Source organism: Manis pentadactyla, chromosome 11 (genome assembly GCF_030020395.1).
Source record: "Manis pentadactyla isolate mManPen7 chromosome 11, mManPen7.hap1, whole genome shotgun sequence".
In the NCBI taxonomy this organism is placed as follows: Eukaryota; Metazoa; Chordata; class Mammalia; order Pholidota; family Manidae; genus Manis; species Manis pentadactyla.
In genome coordinates, this window is record NC_080029.1 from 101045196 (window position 1) to 101062962 (window position 17767).

Below are 17767 nucleotides of genomic sequence, written 5' to 3' on the forward strand. Positions count from 1 at the left end.
GCGTAGGTGTTGGTCTGTGTGGTAGTGGAATTAGGGTGTGTCACAAAGCCAGGACAGAGAAACACCTTGTTAGAGCACCACTAGAAACTCAAATTAATCCCAGCTGCTCTCAGCAGTTCCAGGGAGAGGTCTGAGTAGGGGAGAAGGTGCTTTGATCTAAGATGGGGATTCTGGCTTCCTCAGTTTACTTTGTGGTGCTCTCCTCATTCACTGGATCCCCTATTCTACAAAAATACTTTCACAAATGTTCACTCCCTGAACTTCCTCTGTTCTGGTTTTCGTGACAGCCTCTGAGGATAAGGGGTACTGACCACCTGCCACGTGCCGGAGCCCAGGGAACAGACGGGACCGAGAGGAAGGCGCCAGCCACCCCTCTAGCCTGGACTCACACCAGGTGTCACCAGAAGCGTCGCACAGGTCTTGTGAAACTGCTCTCTTCCTTGCCTGCCGCCGCAGGGAAACTTTTCCACCGGGTTACGCTCAGGGAGGTTAAAATAAGGAACAGTCTACAGAACCGTTTTCTAAATGACTGCTGAGGACATTGTTCCCTGTGGTAACACGTCCACTGTATATTACAGAAGGACCTACCCGATATATTCTTTTGTGATTTAGAACCAGATAACTGGTATCTCAATATCAAATATTGAGAAATTATGTAACTTACCCAACTCTACGCATACGCTAAACATTCATGCCCAACTTGAAACATATTACCCTAGAATTTTTACAAATGTAGAATGTTTATTATTCCTAATGAGTAGTAAAGAACTGACCTTACCTAATGAGAGGTCTGACCTTTGCCCTTGACTCCTAGGACTGCTGGATGGGGTACCTTTGTTTGCCGGGGGCTTTGGCCATCAGTCTAACAGTGCGATTTATAAGGGGGGCTTCCAGACACACCCTGTGAGTCCTGAACTCCAGAGGAACTGGACACTACAAGCATCAGCCCAAACCTCCAGGAGAGACTGGAGAGTGAAGGTCAGCCATGTGGGCAGAATGTGATTGAGCCCCAGTAAAAACTCTGGACACCAAAGGCTCAGGCAAGTTCCCCTGGTTGGAAATACCCGGCATGTACAGTCACACACTGTGGCCAGGAAGCATAATGCCAACCACGACCCTACAGGGAGGGCACAACTGGAAGCTCCCGGTCCGGACTGCTCCTGGACCCTGCCCCGCGTGCCTCTTCCTTCGGCTGGGTCTAATTTGTATCCTTTCACTGATAAAACTGGGAGCCTAAGTACAGCACTTTCTGAGTTCTGTGAGTCATTCAAGGAAATTGTGGACCTGAGCGTGGTTGTGGGGGCCCCCAAATTTGTGGCTGGTATCTGAGGTGAGGGAAATCTTGTGTGGACAATGCCTTCTGACTGTACAGCTGGCTGAACTCCTGTGTGCTTACCTTATGTGTGTGTGTGTGTACACACACACACACACACACACACACATATATATAATAAATGTTATACAGATATATAGGAATAAATCTGTGTTTCTTACTGTGGTCACCTCAGATCCTTTCAGGAAGTAAATGGGAATGAATTTTACATAAATATCACCATTCAGTGATAAAATGGAGACACAATCTACTTATGAGTTATTAAACAAATTAGAAAGTATGAAATGCATATGTATGAGCATGGGTACCAAAGGCACACAGGGTCTCTACAAGTGGACAGAGTGGAAAGATACCCCCACAACAGCAACCTGATGGGAGGGACTTTGGGAACCATGGCTGCTATGACTCTGGCTGAAGAAGACTCCAGAGTTTTTGCCTGGAGTCCCCGGGTTTCCATTTTTGAAATAAAACTCTCTTCTCCTGATTGTAAAAATATATGCTTATTTTTAAAAAATTGAAAACAGGAAATTATAAAGATGAGAAACCCCCCCCCCCACCATAGTCCCATCATCCAGCAAGAATTACTATTGCAATTTTGGTATAGTTCATCACAGTCTTTTTAATGCCTTTTTTTCTAAATATGGCTGGGATCCTACTGTAGAAATATTTTGAATGGTCTCACAGTTGCTTAACGTAAGTACATGGAATCTTACGCTGGCTCCAGTTTTCACTGCCAACTCTGTTAAACTGAGCTCCAATAAAATAGAGAATAGAGAACAATCTTTCTAGAAACTTGGATGTTCTTTTCACTTAATGTAATTACAAATTTCCCTTTTTTAACATCTGTATAATATTCAACTCAATTCACTTAATGATTTCCTTTGATAGACATATAGTCCCTCCACCATTTTTTTGCTTTATTTTAAATAATGCTACAACAATTACTATTGTTCATATGGCTTTCCTGTATTTTGGATCATTCCCTTAAACAAGTTCTCAGATATGGAATCATTAGATCAAAGGTTATACATTTTTGAAGGCTTCTGGTATGTTATTATCAACATGCTTTCCAAATTGTTTGCACCAGTTCATGCAAGTGGGGCCAACAGCATTTGCGAGTGGAGATTACAGGTTTGAGACTTACACCACTGACAGTCTGTAATGAAAATAATTATGAAAGAGATTTTTGGGGTTTCTCTTTTGGTCAAGTTCAGGGAGAAATTTGAGACATTGCTTAACCAGTAAACAAAAAATTACAAGTTCTTGTTTGCTTATTTTGCCCACAAACAGTATTTTATGGCTAACAAGAAATCTGAAGAGCTGCTGCAGCCCCTACTCACCCACACGCAATGGCACATCCTGATGGGGCATATGCACACGCCATCACCCACGTGCAGGGCATCGTAACCGCGTGCTCCTGAAACACAGGACGCACTGTTCACAGAATGAACGAGGGGTGCTTCTGCACAAATGTCTTCACATTTCGTTTTTCAAAATAAAATCACTGGAGTTCCTATTAAATTATTGTTTCAAAGGGCAGTGGCATGGAGTAAAGATAGGCTTGAACTGACGAGAGACTCAGCTCCCCTATTATTAACCAAATTTTGTCACCTATACTAAAAGTTAAAAATCTCCATCAGTAACAAATATCCGTAATGTTTTACTTCTCTCTTAATGTTTCAGTCCCCTCAGTCTTCTGAATGAATACTGGCACTTGTTTTCTTTAAAACAATATACATGACTTTTTACACATGTAGGTGTGAGTATACAAGAGCCGTTGTCCTCTGTGGGTCCCAAGACCATTCCTGGAAGGTCTGGATGGGGGCGGGGGGCGGGGAGGGGGTGATCCTGAGTTGCACTCAGGGATAAAAGAGAAGCAGTAAGAACTAGGTGTAACAGTCCCTGGCTGCTGGCTGGTGGTCGTGTCACCTACCTTCTCTTGCAGGCTGAGAAGCAAACAACGGAGCCACAGTCCACAAACTTTTGAGTCTGTGGTAGTATTTCCCTGCTCCTGGTTCTTACACCAGCAAGCTGTGCAACCCTGTGCAGGGCAGCCACTGGGCCTACCTCAGTCTCATTGTCCATCTGTGCAGGGAGAAGCTAGGACTACATGACTGTTGAAGTCCTTTCAAGGGCTGGTCTTCTTCCCTGCTGTGATTCTCTGTGTTTTTGTGGGGAAATGCAGGCCCTGATACTGCCTGTCAAAATTCCATTGTCACTCACAGCTCAGCAGCCTTTCAGAGACCAAGAATAATCCACTGTACTGAGCTGAGGTGGGCACTTCCAGCACAAGGCATCCTACACCCCTTTCCTTACAAGTCATGAGTACACTCCCTGCCAGGGGCCACACATGGCAGCACAACCCCTCAGATATCAGGCAGTGTGTGCTCTGTGACACACTAAGGCATAAACAAAAGCAACAAAACCCCTCACACACCTGAAGATGCTGAAGGGTGCTGGAGGTGCGGAGGCTGCAGGGAAGGAGGTCATGTAGAGGAGAGCCCTTTGCAAATTGCTAAGAAGTCATTTTTATTATTCCCCTGGGGCCTAAGCATTAGGGACTCTGCTCTGAAAGATGGGTCTGGGGTCTGCCTTGATCACATCACGTAACAGCCGCTTACCGTGACATTTAGTGAACACATTCAATAACGCAGAATATGGACACTGCTCAGTTTGAGACAGATATAAGTCTCCTTTTCTACGTAGTGGAAAGGAAGCCTTTCTAAGTAAATTTCGGAATTGAATTTAATATAAAATACTTGTTAATGTAAATGCCAACATGATGCAGGCATGCAATCTACACATATGGGCCTTTTTCCTTAGTTAAGAGAAAAAATTTAAGTCTAATTTTGAGTTGGCCAGACGTTCAAGGATGTCACAGGATAGTCAGTTCAAACCCACTGCAGGCTCAGCTTCCCCAGCTACCATTTGCTCATGTCCACAGTGCTGTGGAGCCTGGTCAACGCAGAGAGGGGAGAGAAAGCTGGGCGTGTGGGTACCTCTTGTCATCACTCGGAAAAACAGTAAGTACAGTTGCGTGTGTGAATGTGAGAAGTTTTCCAGGCCACGCTGTTCCCTGTTTTACTGTTAGCACCTCTGTGGTGGCTCTGCACGCTCTCCTCTGGGCTGGGGCTTCGGCTCACGAGAGGAATGGTGCCACAGTGGGCTGCTAAGGTGTCTGAACACGATGCGCTCCCATGGGGTCCAATCCCCAGGCAGCAGACAGGCTTCCGAGAGACAGGGTGACCGCTAGCGGGGGGGGTGTCTGGTGGGGATGAGGACAGGGCTGGGCTCCTGAAGTGCCCCAGTGGCTGGGACAAGGCCTTACCTTGTTGGTAGTGAAGGAATCCCACACGATCACCTTTCCGTCCTGGAAGAAAAAAAGGAAAGAGTTCGGAAGTGGGTCCCTGTGGGCAGCTGTTCAGCAAGCAGAGAGCACCTCTGTCCAGGGCAGGCTCTGGGCGGCAGAGCTCAGTCAGTGCTGCCGCCTTCTCTGTGGCTGCTGCTGTAGGCCACACAGGGACGTGGGACTCACTGCCATGTTGCCTATTTGTAACACAAACCTACCAGAGAGAAATGCACCTGAGCCCTGGGGCCTACAGCATAGCCACCTGCCCAGAATGTGGGGTGGGGTCACTGGGCCCCCAGGCTCTAGCTGATAGAAGAGGCCCGCTGAGCAGATGCCTTCAGCCTCCAGGTCCCCTGCCATCTCAGGGCTGATGACTCTACAGCAGGCTTGATTTTTTTAAATCACTCAAGCCATTTGGAGTCAAATCTGGTGAACGAGGTAACAGGGGGCTGGGGGGATGCCACTTAAGGGCACAAGGTAGGTCTGATGATCTAAAGTGACATAGCTGTTTGCTTGACATGATCAGATGGAAGATTTCCATATTCATGCTGCATGTGGCTGAGGGGCCCTGAAACAAGGTCAAAGTGGGCAGCTTGGGGCCTGTCCAGATTCCTAAGCACATGGTTCTTTCAGTCTAATTTCTCTGGCTAAATGCCCAAATGATGTGTGGGGTAGATGAGGTAACAGAGCAGAGAAAGAGCAGGAGCTGCAGGCCTGTGCCTCGGGGTCCTCATACCCAGAGCCCCAGTTGCTGGGCAGAACTGATTCAGTGCACTGCCCAAGCCAGGGTCCACTTCCCCCACCACAGCCCCACCTGCCTGTCCCCACTGCCCACCCACTGTGTGCTCTGGAGAGAAAAAGGCAAAAGTCAGTCTCATCACCCTAAATGAGGTCCCCTCAATGAGTGCAGGGCCCTGGGTACAGCAGAGACTGGGCCTCCACCCCAAACCCCACCCCACATGGTCAGGGCCTGACTGATCTCCTGCCTTTTGAGGGAGAAGGGTGGCTCTGAGTCACTCCAAGTCTGTTCCAGAGCCTTCCTGCTATTTGCTGGTCTCCTCTATACCCCACCCCACTTCTACTCTCTCCGCAGCAGGGGAGAATGCATGGAGCGCCCTCTTCCCGCCCTCCCTAATGAGAGCAGTACATGAGAGCATTTCAACACAGCTCATACCTTTAAGGATAAAAAAGTCAGAAAGAATAGGTAGCAACTTAGTACATGTTTGATAATCATTTTGCAAAAATGAGCATTTGACAAAAAAAGTCTAGAAAAAAAATGCTCTAAAAACCACACATAATGGTTGGTACAGGGTGGTGGAAGTAAAAACCTTTTCTTTGTTCTCTTTCTGGTGTTTTGTTAATGTGTTAAAATATGTAAGCAATAAATTCATTTTTATGAATATTAAAAAATGCAATTTTTGTAGGTAATACTAGAATTGTAGGTAATACAGGAGATTAATAACACCTGTCCTATTAAACACAGATGTTAAAGCTTGTAGATTACTTAGAGCATGTACAGTTTTTATACTTAAAAGGGCTATAAAAGAAGATCAAATCATCCTTTGAAAAAGTAAGGCCAAAGGCAGGGATGCGGAAAGCCCAAGTGGCCAGAAAAATATATGACTTCTGTTCATAGCTTTATGTTCAATGCATGTAACACCAAAACAGACACAGAAGTACTGAGGAGGAGAGGTAGCCAGCTTCCTGAAGTTCAAACCCCTGTACAGGCCCTTCCTCGTTGTGTCAGGGCTGCCCTGTGTCACCAGTGGAATACAGAAGTGATGGAATGTCACTTCTAAGGTCAGGACATGAAAGACAGGGTGGCTTCTGCCTCTGTCTCCCTCTCTTGCTCTGGAGGAGGCCAGCTACCTTGTCGTAAACAGCCCCACGGAAAGGTCCACGTGGTGAGGAACTAGGGCCTCCAGCCACAGCCACATGAGTGAGCCATTGTGGAGGTGAGTTTCCTCTTTAGTTTAGCTGCTAGATGACAGCAGCCCCGACCAGCATCTTCACTGCAACCTCATGAGCCCCTGGGCCAGAACCAATTCTGGACTCTCAGAAGCCACCTAAGATAATAAATATTTGTTGTCTTAAGTTGCTAAATTTTGATGTGATTTATGCAGAAGTAGATAACTAATATATAAGATGTAAAATAAACTATGTCAACTATATAAAATGAATGATGAAATTATACTTCACAGAACATATATCTTAAATTTGTTCTTTAAGGAATAAAAAAATTGCTCAACACAAATAGAAAGAACCATGGTGGAATCTCAACCACTAAGGCCCTCAATTTGTGAAAAAAAAAAAAAGAAACACAAAAAACCCACTATTTTAAAAATGGTTTCACTCACAAGTAAGACCTTGAAATATGCTTAGGAAGAAATAATTCTGAATGGTTTGTCAAATATAATGTATAATGCTTCAGTTATTACAATTCCAAATCTACCCACATTAGTAAAGTTCTACAGTATGCAAGAGAATTCTTAACTATGCTAATTCAGCGTGATAATGATCAGAAAGGGTTTTTGAAAAGGACAGCTCTCTTTTCCCCTTGGCTATACAATCAAGAACACGCTCACTGTCACACAACAGGTGTGACGTACCTGTGACGAGCTCACGATCCTCCTCTTATCTTTGCACCAGTCCATGCAGAGAACTTTGTTCCCGTGGCCTTTGAGGGTCCTTCTGGTCTTCATGACAAACTGCCCCAGGGCCTCCACCCGCTCTGCCACCTGGTGCACTGGGAGGACAAGGTCACAGTCAGTTCTGTTACCAAGGAACAGGTTCTGAGCCATGTGCTGGCACGTGGAAGGCACTGGCCTTTCTCTGTGGCCACAGCTTGAGTCTCCTGCTCTTTAATACTGTGCCCTGTGATGCTCTTTTAAGCTCCTAAGAGGGCAGAGACAGCATTGTCATTCTCTTACTTTTGCAATATATGCATGTTAAGGGATTACCGACAAGACTACCTCGTGTTTGTAAAACACCGTGTAGACTTCTCCGGTTGAAGGGCCACAGCTCTGCAAGGCAGGAGCAGAGGAAGGTTGCTATCCCCATGTAGCAGGTGAGGAGACGGAGGCTCCCAGGGTGATCTGGCTAATACAAGTTCCTACAACCACCTGGGAGTTAAGCTGGGCCTTCTGTTCTTTTACCTACCACTTTCTAGTTACAGGGAAAAATGACTTTATACAAATGGTCCCATCAGGCACCTTATTGTGCATCCAAGCTGCTTGCTAGCAGGCACTATGACTCCTGGCACCCCGGACTCATCCGCTGTGCCTGGCATAGGCTGGGACATGGTAGGTGCTCCATTCATGGACTACAGGAAAGGAATGAGGAACCACCAAATGGTACACCTGCGGGTTTATTGAAAACTTACAGTGTCAGTAGACATCAAAGCAATATTCTAAAAGTCTGAACACATGACCTACAGAAGGTTACCTACACCAGGAAGGGGCTGGGGCGTCAGCCTCTTTCCTGAGGCTATGGGCGAGCCTTAGAGGGGCTTACAGAGGCTGTCACTAGTAAGTGTCACAGGGAGCCACGTTCCCAGGCAAAGACCATCCAGTCCAGGCCTCACATCCTAAGGTGAGGAAACTGAGGCTGGGGGATCACGTGGCTCATCCCCCTGTGGAGTGCCCCTCCCTTTCTGGTTAGAGGCTGCACCAGAAAGAGAAGCCCAGGCCCCCCTCCACCTCTTCCACCAAACATCCCAGCTGGATCTTTCTCCAGGCAGGTTGGGGGAAGAAGAAGGGTGTTTGAAGCAAGGAACAGCCCCCAGCAAAGAAGTGGCATCTTAGCACAGACAGAGAAACATGGGAGGTACCCAGCAGAGCTCTCATTCCTTCCCAGGAGCTCAGGAACTTGCTGGGGAAGTGCCCACCTCTCCTCGGAAGCTGGGCTGAGAGGGGGCGACCCGTGACAAGAGCAGCCCTTCTGGGGAACTCTTCCCTCCCCCCCGTCTCCTCCTCCTCTCTATAAACACTTCAGTGTGTAGTTCCTAAAAACAAGGAACTCTTACATAACCACAGTATAATTAATTACCTAAGTCAGAAAATTAACGCTGAAACACCACGCCTCATCCACAGACCTCACTGAGATATTCTGCATTGTCCCAACATCTTTATAGCAAAAGAAAACCCAAGATCATGGGTTGTGTTCAGCTGCCAGGTTTCTTTAGTCTCCAGTTATTTTGTTTCCCACCCTGGGTGTGTCGACGCCTCCGCAGGCTCAGGCTGGGGCAGTGCATTTGGCAGGCACGTCGCAGACTCCCGCCGAGCTGCTGTCGGCAGCGGTCTCGTCAGGAGGCACCTGCTGGCCCCCAGGGCCACCACAGCAATGTTCACCCTGGTCACCTGGTTGCACTGACGTCTGCCAGGTTTCTCCACTGCAGTTGCCACTTTGCTTTTTGAAATGAAAAAGTATTTTGTCGGGCATATTCTGAAACCACATAAATACCCTCTGACTCCACAGACGTGCACACCCTAGTTTGGATATGCATTAATGATTCTTGTCTGAACCAGTTATTATGAGGGTTGGCAAGTGGTGGTTTTTCTAATTCCATCATCCCTTGTGCAGTTTCAGCTGGCTTTCTAACATAAACAGGAACTCTCCCTGCGCCCCAGTGTATTTATCATTCATTCACATTAGTAGGATTCATGGGTTCTTATCTTGTTCAAGAGGTCAGCGCCCTTTACTGTTATTATTTATTTTGATGCTCAACTGGCCAGATTTTCTCAGTGGGGGCCCCACCAAGCAGGCTCCCGTGACCTTCTGACAGGTCCCCATTAATCACTGGGCACTTTTTATCCCAGGCTCGTGTTCTTTCCCTTCCTAGCCCTGGAATCAGCCACTTTCCCAAGAAGTCTTGGTTTCATCTAGTTGCCTCATTCCTTTGTGATGAAGGGAACAGGTTAAAAATCTTTGTGAAAACCCAAACTGTAAAAAATACTTTCTGAACCACAAAAGTGCTACATGAATGTGCAATTACTGTGCCATTGCTTCTGTATGCCACATTCTTCATTGCCACAAATGGCCCATTAGTGCTTTACAGAAAGATTCTTAAAAACATACTGAATGGAGTGTAAAAACAGACTGAATTTCTCTAAATTCTTATAGGTCTTTTATATAAACCTATACCAGCTCAGAGTTGTGAGCATATTCTATTTAGTATTTTACTTTGAAATTTCACATTGATATTATTGCTGCTTCCCCCAATTCAGCATTAGGACAACCGTAGCTATTTATTTAATGTCCCTTTACAAAAAAAAAAAGATGACTCACCTACCCAAAATAGGTCCTTCCTTACATAATGTGAATCTGAACACATTCCAACTATTAATTAGTTTTTCTCACTACATTTTCCCTTCCCACATATAGATTCATTCCCAACCCACTCCATCCTGTTTCTATCTGTCAAAGCCCACATCTGTTGAATTAAAGAGTTTTAAAAAATTAATACCATAAAGTTAAAAAAAACACCTCAAAATGAGCCAAGGAGATCCATTCAGGGCAGGTGTGGCTCCTTGTCCTCTGAGGGACAACGCTTCCAGAATTTAATTTTTTTTAAAGAAATGAAAACACCCAACTGATTTCTATAATAAGAATGTACTAGGATCTAATAGCCCATTAGGAAATCCCTTGGGAAGGTAAGCGCAGGAGGACGAGGTGCTGTCTTGCTCCCCCTCCTTAGTGTAACTAGAGCAGAACGTCCAGGCACCCAGCGCCGGGTTCAGGCTGCCTGGGTCCAAGCCCCACTCTGCCACAGGTGAGCTATGCAACCGGAGCATGCTGCTTACACTCCTGCCTCATGGCATTGTTGGGACAATTACTCAAGCCTGGCACACAGTGGGTACTGGGTATTTGTTCAAAGAATAAATGAAATACTTAGTATTTATTAAATTTCATTCAGTTGTAGCAATCCTAAGCAGCAGTTTTTGGTGGCCCAACATAACTTTTAAGCCCCTTCCCCCTTTGCCTGTACTTCTCCCTACCCCTCATCTATCACCTCTGCTTCGGCTGCCAAGTGGTTCCTCAATTTACCACGGCAAACTCCCCGGCACTGGGGTGGGAAGCACATTTGTTTCTTGATCCAAGGAATCAGGATCCACAGGGCAGAGCTGGGAACCCTGCCATTTCCAAAGCTTGCCAGGTGAGTTATGCCCACTACAGGTGGAAGTAGAGACAACTCTGAGATGGCTCAGAAAGAAGGCTTCTTGGACAAGGGGGTGGGCCAGAAAAGGGGAGGATTCCATAATCTGTGGTTGAGAAATTGGTGATGTCTGAAACACAAAAAGGCGATTCAAAAAGGAGCTGGTTGGAAATAAAGATGGGAAGTGCTCTTTTCTGATGAATGAAGAGCAGGTGGGGAATCAGTAGAAACTGAAAGCCGTAGCGGGAACTCCAGAGGAGGATAGAAATGGACATAGAGGCCAATATATTTTTACTGCTTTGTTTCTAGAACCCCTACTATATGCCAAGCACTGTGCCAGATGCTTGGCTACAGAAAAGAAGGAAAGAATAAGACAGTCCCTATTCTAAGTCCACAGTCTGCAGGAGGCAGACAGGTTACCACAGAAGTACTAACTGCTGTGAGGCAGGAAGGTGGCTACAGATGCATAGGGGAGCAGAGGGTAGCATGACTGACTGCTGGCAGGTGCAGCTATCACAGGAGACATCACAGGAACCTGCTTATGAAGGATGGATAGGAGTTGGAGTAAAGGAAAGGGGAGGCGGGAAGCTGGCCTCTTGATATGTATTTTTGTTTGCTGCTGGGTAAAATGGACCTCATCCACAGTGGTGTTCTGAGGTTTAACTGGGAAAACAAATTCAAGTGCCTAACAGGTGTCTGGTAGGCCAGGAATCAAAGATATAGACTTGGAGTACTAGGGACTGGGGACTACAAAATCAGAAACAACTAACCTGGAAGAGAGAGGGGTTTTGAAATGGAAGGGCCATGAAAGCTAGAGATGGTATTTAGACCATCAGTATGGGAGAGTGGAAGAGGAGATTACAGACAGGGAGAGGGTTTTTTTTCCTTCACTTCTTTTAATATAATTATAGAAGTAAATGCATGCCTACTGAAAATAATTAGAAAATAGAAATATATGATCACTTTTAATTCTCTTTTAGCCTGACTATTCTTAACATTTGGTGTCTTATTTTTCCAGACCTTTTCACTGCATATGGGTACACATGTTCATGTGTGAGAGCAGATAATACTCCATGTGCAATTTTGGGAGCTTGTTTGGTCATCTGATGTATTTATGGATGTCTTTTCATGTCAAATATCATTGTCATTTTAAAGGACTGCATACCATGACCCAAAAATTCCCTACCAGCAGACACTTTGCTCCAGGGCTGCCATGATACCCTTGCACTGCTGTACCTTCTTAGGTGAATTCCAATGCGTGGCACTGCTGAATCAAAGAGAAAGCACATCTTTTGAAGGGTTTGAATATGTGTTGCCAAAAGCACCATTTATTGCCTATCTCCTGGGGAACAGGTGCTGGGCTGAGAGATTTACACACAGCTTGAGGACAGTCTTTACCTCCACTTACAGAGAAGGAAACTGAAGCTCAGAATGGCTAAGGACCTTATGCACACACACTCAACAAGTTTTGCGGAACACAGTCCCCAGGCACCCTGTGCAGGGCACCAGAGTGTGGGGCTGAACCTGTGCCTGGTGCCTGGGATTCGGCCACACTGAGGAGAAGTGGCTTTTCAGACTTCCATCTGAGGCTGCACAAGCCCTTCTCCCTCGTGCTCCTCTACTTTCCTTCACAGACAGAAAGCCTCCTAGAAGCCCACCAAAGGAACTAGAGCAGAGCCAAGCTGGTGCACAGTTGAGGGAGGACACCTTGTGCCCACTGGCCCCCAAGGTCCAGACAGCAAGTGTGCAGGCCAGCGAGCCGCGCCGACCCTCTCACTTCTCAGAAGAGGGGGAGGAGGCCTGGGGCGGGGGCACAACTTACTAGTGGTAAACAAATGTTTCCTTGAGCCTGTGCCCTCCTCTGTCAAACACTGAGGGTGGTGACTTTATCTAGATGGGTCCTTGAAAATACTCTGTAATGCCGGTTTCAGCAAAGATCAACTTTTCATCAAAATATGACTTCCTCTCAACTTTCAGGGAATAATTTTGCTATTTATGTTGTCATTTGTGCACATGAACCTGAAGTAAAATGTACAGTGTGCAGTCAGTACACAAGATTCCAAACCACACTAACTTCATAAAGTGAAAATGAACAGCAGAATCCTTCTCATCACTCTATAGGACCATGAAAAAAGTGACACGAGTGTGGACGAGTCTCAAATTTCCCTGAAAATGAACCATGTGGGAGTCTTGGGAAATACAGAAGTTAAGTTCAAAGATGAGTGACATGGCTTCAATGAGAAGACAATGATTTAAAAAATGATCTTGAGAGAGGACTTGAGACGGTGGTGTGAGAGGTGAGACAGAGAACTCCTCCCAAAACCACAAATAGCATGAAAATGTAGTCAATTGACACAACTAACCCTAAAACAGCAATGGGAAAGAAGGCTGCACCAGACTGCACGCAGACCTCATGAACAGAGCAGAGCTCCCGAAACAGGGTCAGGAACAAAGGCCTGAATCCAGCGGGACCCGAGCCCTTCCTGCACCCCAGATCCCCATCAGGAGGAAGAGAAACGGAGCGGGGAGGAGGTGGAGGCCTGGGACTGCTGAACACCCAGCCCTGGAGCTCTGCTTTGGGAGCAGAAACCTACCTTGTGTGGTGCTCTGGAGGTTGGGGAGCTTGGACAGGCGGAGTGCTGGAGAGACTGACACTCCAGCCATTTGTGGAGGAGGGGATCCACACCTGGCCGCTCTGGAATGAGGGAAAGGCGGGCGGTCTGCGAGGCTTCCTAGCAGTGAGAGGGCTGCTGAAGGGACGGGGTTTGCGCGGAGCTTGCTGCATGGGGGAGGGGAGAGCTGGACGAGGTTGTCTGGGTGCGCTCAGCCCAGCTGCTTGGGAACTTTGAGGAGCTTCAGGTGCTCCATCCCCCAGGCTGCCTGCTCAGCTCTGAGGACCCCACGGTGACACGTACCCTGCTGCGCCTCCCTCCTAGCCTGCTGGCACTGGCTCTCAAACCGGCAGTCACTGTGCTGGCGTCAGACCAGCTAGAGGATAGCCCTGCATGTTACAGCTAGAGACGCCCAGCACAGAGGCTTACACCTGGGTGCTCGGCCCACTGGCTCTGACACTGCAGACAGGCTCCACAGATGGGAATCAGGAAACAGACCTTTCCACCCCCCAGGCACCAGCTCTGCTTCCCTACAACCCCCAGCCTCACTCTAGGGGCTGAGAAGCTCCAGAAACTGGAGCTTCTGGGCACTAGTGGGCACCACACAGAAACAGGAAACGTCATAAGAACATGGTTCAGACCAAAATCTCACAAACCCCATAAAAAGGGCCAAATGAAACTGAACTCACCAATCTGCCTGAAAGAGAATTCAAAATAAAAATCATAAACATGCTTATGGAGGTACAGAAAAATATTCAAGAACTCAGGAATGAATTTAAGTCAGAGATTCAATCATTAAGAAATTCCATATCTGAAATTAAACATACAATGGAGGGATTTAAAAGAAGATTAGATGTAGTAGAAGAGACAGTAAATGGAATAGAAATTAGAGGCCAGGAATACAAAGAAGCTGAGGCACAGAGAGAAAAAAGCATCTCTAAGAATGAAATAATATTGAGAGAACTGTGTGACCAATCCAAATGGAACAATATTTGCATTATAGGGGTACCAGAAGAAGAAGAAGAAGAGAGAAAAAGGGATAGAAAGTGTCATTGAGGAGGTAATTGCTGAAAACTTCCCCAATCTGGGGAAGGAGAGAATCTCTCAGGCCATGGAGGTGCACAGATCTCACAACACAAGGGACCCAAGGAAGACAACATCAAGACATATAATAACTAAAATTGCAAAGATCAAGGATAAAGACAGACTTTTAAAAGCAGCTAGAGAGAGAAAAAACATCACATACAAAGGAAAACCCATCAGGCTATCAAAAGACTTCTCAACAGAAACCTTACAGGCCAGAAGGGAGTGGCATGATCTATTTAATGCAATGACACAGAACGGCCTTGAACCAAGGATAATCTACCCAGCAAGGTCATTGTTTAAATTTGAAGGAGGGATTGAACAATTTTCAGATAAGAAAAAGCTGAGAGAATTTACCTCCCACAAACCACCTCTACAGTGCATTTTGGAGGGATTCCTATAGATGGAAGTATTCCTAGGGCTAAATAGATGTCACCCAAGGAATAGACAAAGAGTACAGAATATGATTCATAACATACAAAGAATGGAGGAGGAAGAAAAAGGAGGGGAAAAAAAAAAAAGAACCATTAGGTTGTGTTTGTAATAGCACACGAAAGTGGAGCCTGCTGTATTTATCAGGAGCTGTCTATCACTTTGGAAAATGACTCCCAAGAGGCAAGACCACTCATGGAACTCTCCTCATCGTTCATCGCCCTCCTGCATCAGCTCACTTGGGCAGTGGTCACATGTCCAGAGAACCTACAAGCAGAGTCTCACATCAGCTTGTCTGCTGTCTTCTAGGGTTGTAACATCCAAGCACTTACATTTTGAAATGTATACTATTTTATTAAAATTACCTTTCCTTTTTCTTTAAAAAAAAAAAAAGATCTTGAATCACCTTCTAAATTCTGCACCAATATAGTCTTCTGATGGCCACTATTTGGTAGATCAAAGGAGTCAGGGAGGAAAAATTATCCAAAGCTAATTTTTAAAAACTCATTCCATCTGACTCTACCCCAAGGCAGAATCGGGTGGGAGGTATATAAAACTGTTTAATACTTGGAAGGAAGGAAAACATCTACAGTCACATTACCTTACTTGCGTTTGTCAGAGATTTTTGAATTGCCCCCACACCACACATTAGCCACAGGAGAAAAACCTATGCTAAATTCCCTAATTAAAAGTTAGAAGGGTTAAGCTATGGCACAGCCTTTAAGATGGACTACTATATGGTTCCATATATATAATTTTTATATACTGATATTAAATAATAACAGTTTTTAAATACTGATATTAAAAAGAACTATAAAATGTTTTTGAGTCATCCTGTTAAAACTGTTCAAACTATCTAGTACAATCCCAAGGGTGCTTATAAATATGGACACATATAGAAATTTAAGTTATAAAATACATAAAAATATTAAATGTGGTTTTCTCTGGGTGGTGGGGTTATGGATGACTTGTTTTTGTCTATATTTCTAAATTTGCTACAGTGGGCATTAGTTCACTATGACAGTATTCTAGACACCTTTGCATTAGCTATTTCGTGTAATTATGAATGAAGAGCAAAAGGAAGGGGAGAGGAAATGAAATGCAGATTTCTTTCTGCTCCCTCGATGGTTGTAGGTGCGTGTGGAAGATGACTCTGTATGGAAACTCACTTCTATAAGCATGTAGTATCCTGCCACAGATTTAATGCATATACAAGTATCTCTTCTGAAGTTAGTAAGATCATATTTTATACACTCTTCGGCACCTTGCTTTTTTTTTTCTCACTTAATATTGACACCTTTTCATACATACACATGAATTTACCTTTTTTCCCCCCTTTTAAATGTAGATCTCAACTTTCTGAGACATGGTCCAGCATGGTGAGAAGGGGCGCTGTACTAGGAGCCTGAATCCTGGTATCTGCTCTCCATTCTCCCTAGAGTAGCTGCAGAACCTCAGAGAATCCTTTAACCCTTCCCTGGATCTTAGCTGCTTCCTCATCCATAAGAGGATGGGTTGTTGGGAGAAGACAACTTTTTGTGCCTGAAGACTAAGAATGAAGCAGATGAATCCTCTAGTTTTAAGAGCTGTGTGATAGGCCCTCCAAAGATGACCATGTGCTGATCCCCAGAACCTGTGACTGTGTCAGCTGCCATGGCAAGAGGGCCTTGCAGATGTGATCAGGTTAAGGACCGTGAGATGGGAAGATGATCCTGGGTTATTCAGGGGAGCTCAATGTAATCACAAGGGCCAAAGATGGAGTTGTGATGACAGAAACGAGGTTGGAGTGACATGGGGCCACAAGCCAAGGAATGCAGGCAGCCTCTAGAAGCTGGAAGAGACAAAGATTTAACTCCCCACTAAAGTCTCCAGAAGGAATGGAGTCCTGCTGACCCATTTCAGACTTCTGACCTCCAGAGCTGTAAGAGAATAAACTATATGTTGCTTTCAGCCACCATGTTTGTGGAAATCTGTACAACAGCAATCGGCAACTTTCACAAGCCATATTCTAAATGCCTGAGAATCCAGTGAGGGGGCATTCGCCTAGGTAGAAGGTAAGGAGAAGGCAGTAAGTAGGAAGCTCTGGAGGAGTAAGGGGAAAAGGGGCACAGGGCCTGGGGCTGTGGAGTTCGATGTAGGCTCATACAGGTCACCCATATAAGCCACCTCTTATATTTAATGTTGGCCAAGGGTCTAACTTGGGGATGAGAGCCTAACAGAATGGTCAGTGGTCTGAGGGCCAAAGGGACAAGAGCAGAAAAAAATAAAGGTCTGGAGATGGGTAAAGTTCACTTTTCCTCCAAATTTATGTTCTACAGTTTTGTTGTGTTGACTTCTTAAAGACAAAATTTGGGCAAGTCACAGGTAATAGAAGGCTGAGCAACTGTCCCAGTTTTCCCAGGAATGGAGGATGTCCCAGAATATAGGACCTTCCATTTTAAAAACGAGAGTTTCAGGCAAACTGGGATGACTTAGTCACCTTGGTTTATGGCCTAGCCTGAATAGGGTAGGGGCTACAGGGCCATCTGTATAACACCAAATGCAAAGCCGGGTAAGCTCGGGAAGAGGCTGAGAGACCGGGAGAGAGAAGAGCCCACTGATCTTAGACCACGAAGACCTCCGCGGGAGACTGTGGTCAGAGGAAGAAGAGCAGTTCGAGTGCTAACAAGACCCCAGGGGGCTGAGACGGAGTGAGGCGCCAGCGTGTTAGGAGGGTCACCCTCTGGGACCCTGAAGACACCAGGGATGGGGCAGGGTTTAGGGTAAAAAGCAAGGCTCAAGCCATGTGCCAAAGTCCTTAAGAA

At 45.8% G+C, this 17767-nt stretch overlaps 1 protein-coding gene across 1 annotated transcript in view; it reads right to left on the reverse strand.

Annotated features, from left to right (window-relative positions):
• GNB5 (G protein subunit beta 5) overlaps nt 1-17767 on the reverse strand; it is a 36893-nt gene that overhangs the window by 16768 nt on the left and 2358 nt on the right. The window contains exons 2-4 of the mRNA XM_036917762.2: nt 7292-7428; nt 4662-4703; nt 2674-2750 (exon numbers count right to left, since the gene is read on the reverse strand). Of these exons, the coding sequence (XP_036773657.1) occupies nt 2674-2750; nt 4662-4703; nt 7292-7428 (256 nt within the window). The remainder of the gene's footprint in view (nt 1-2673; nt 2751-4661; nt 4704-7291; nt 7429-17767) is intronic.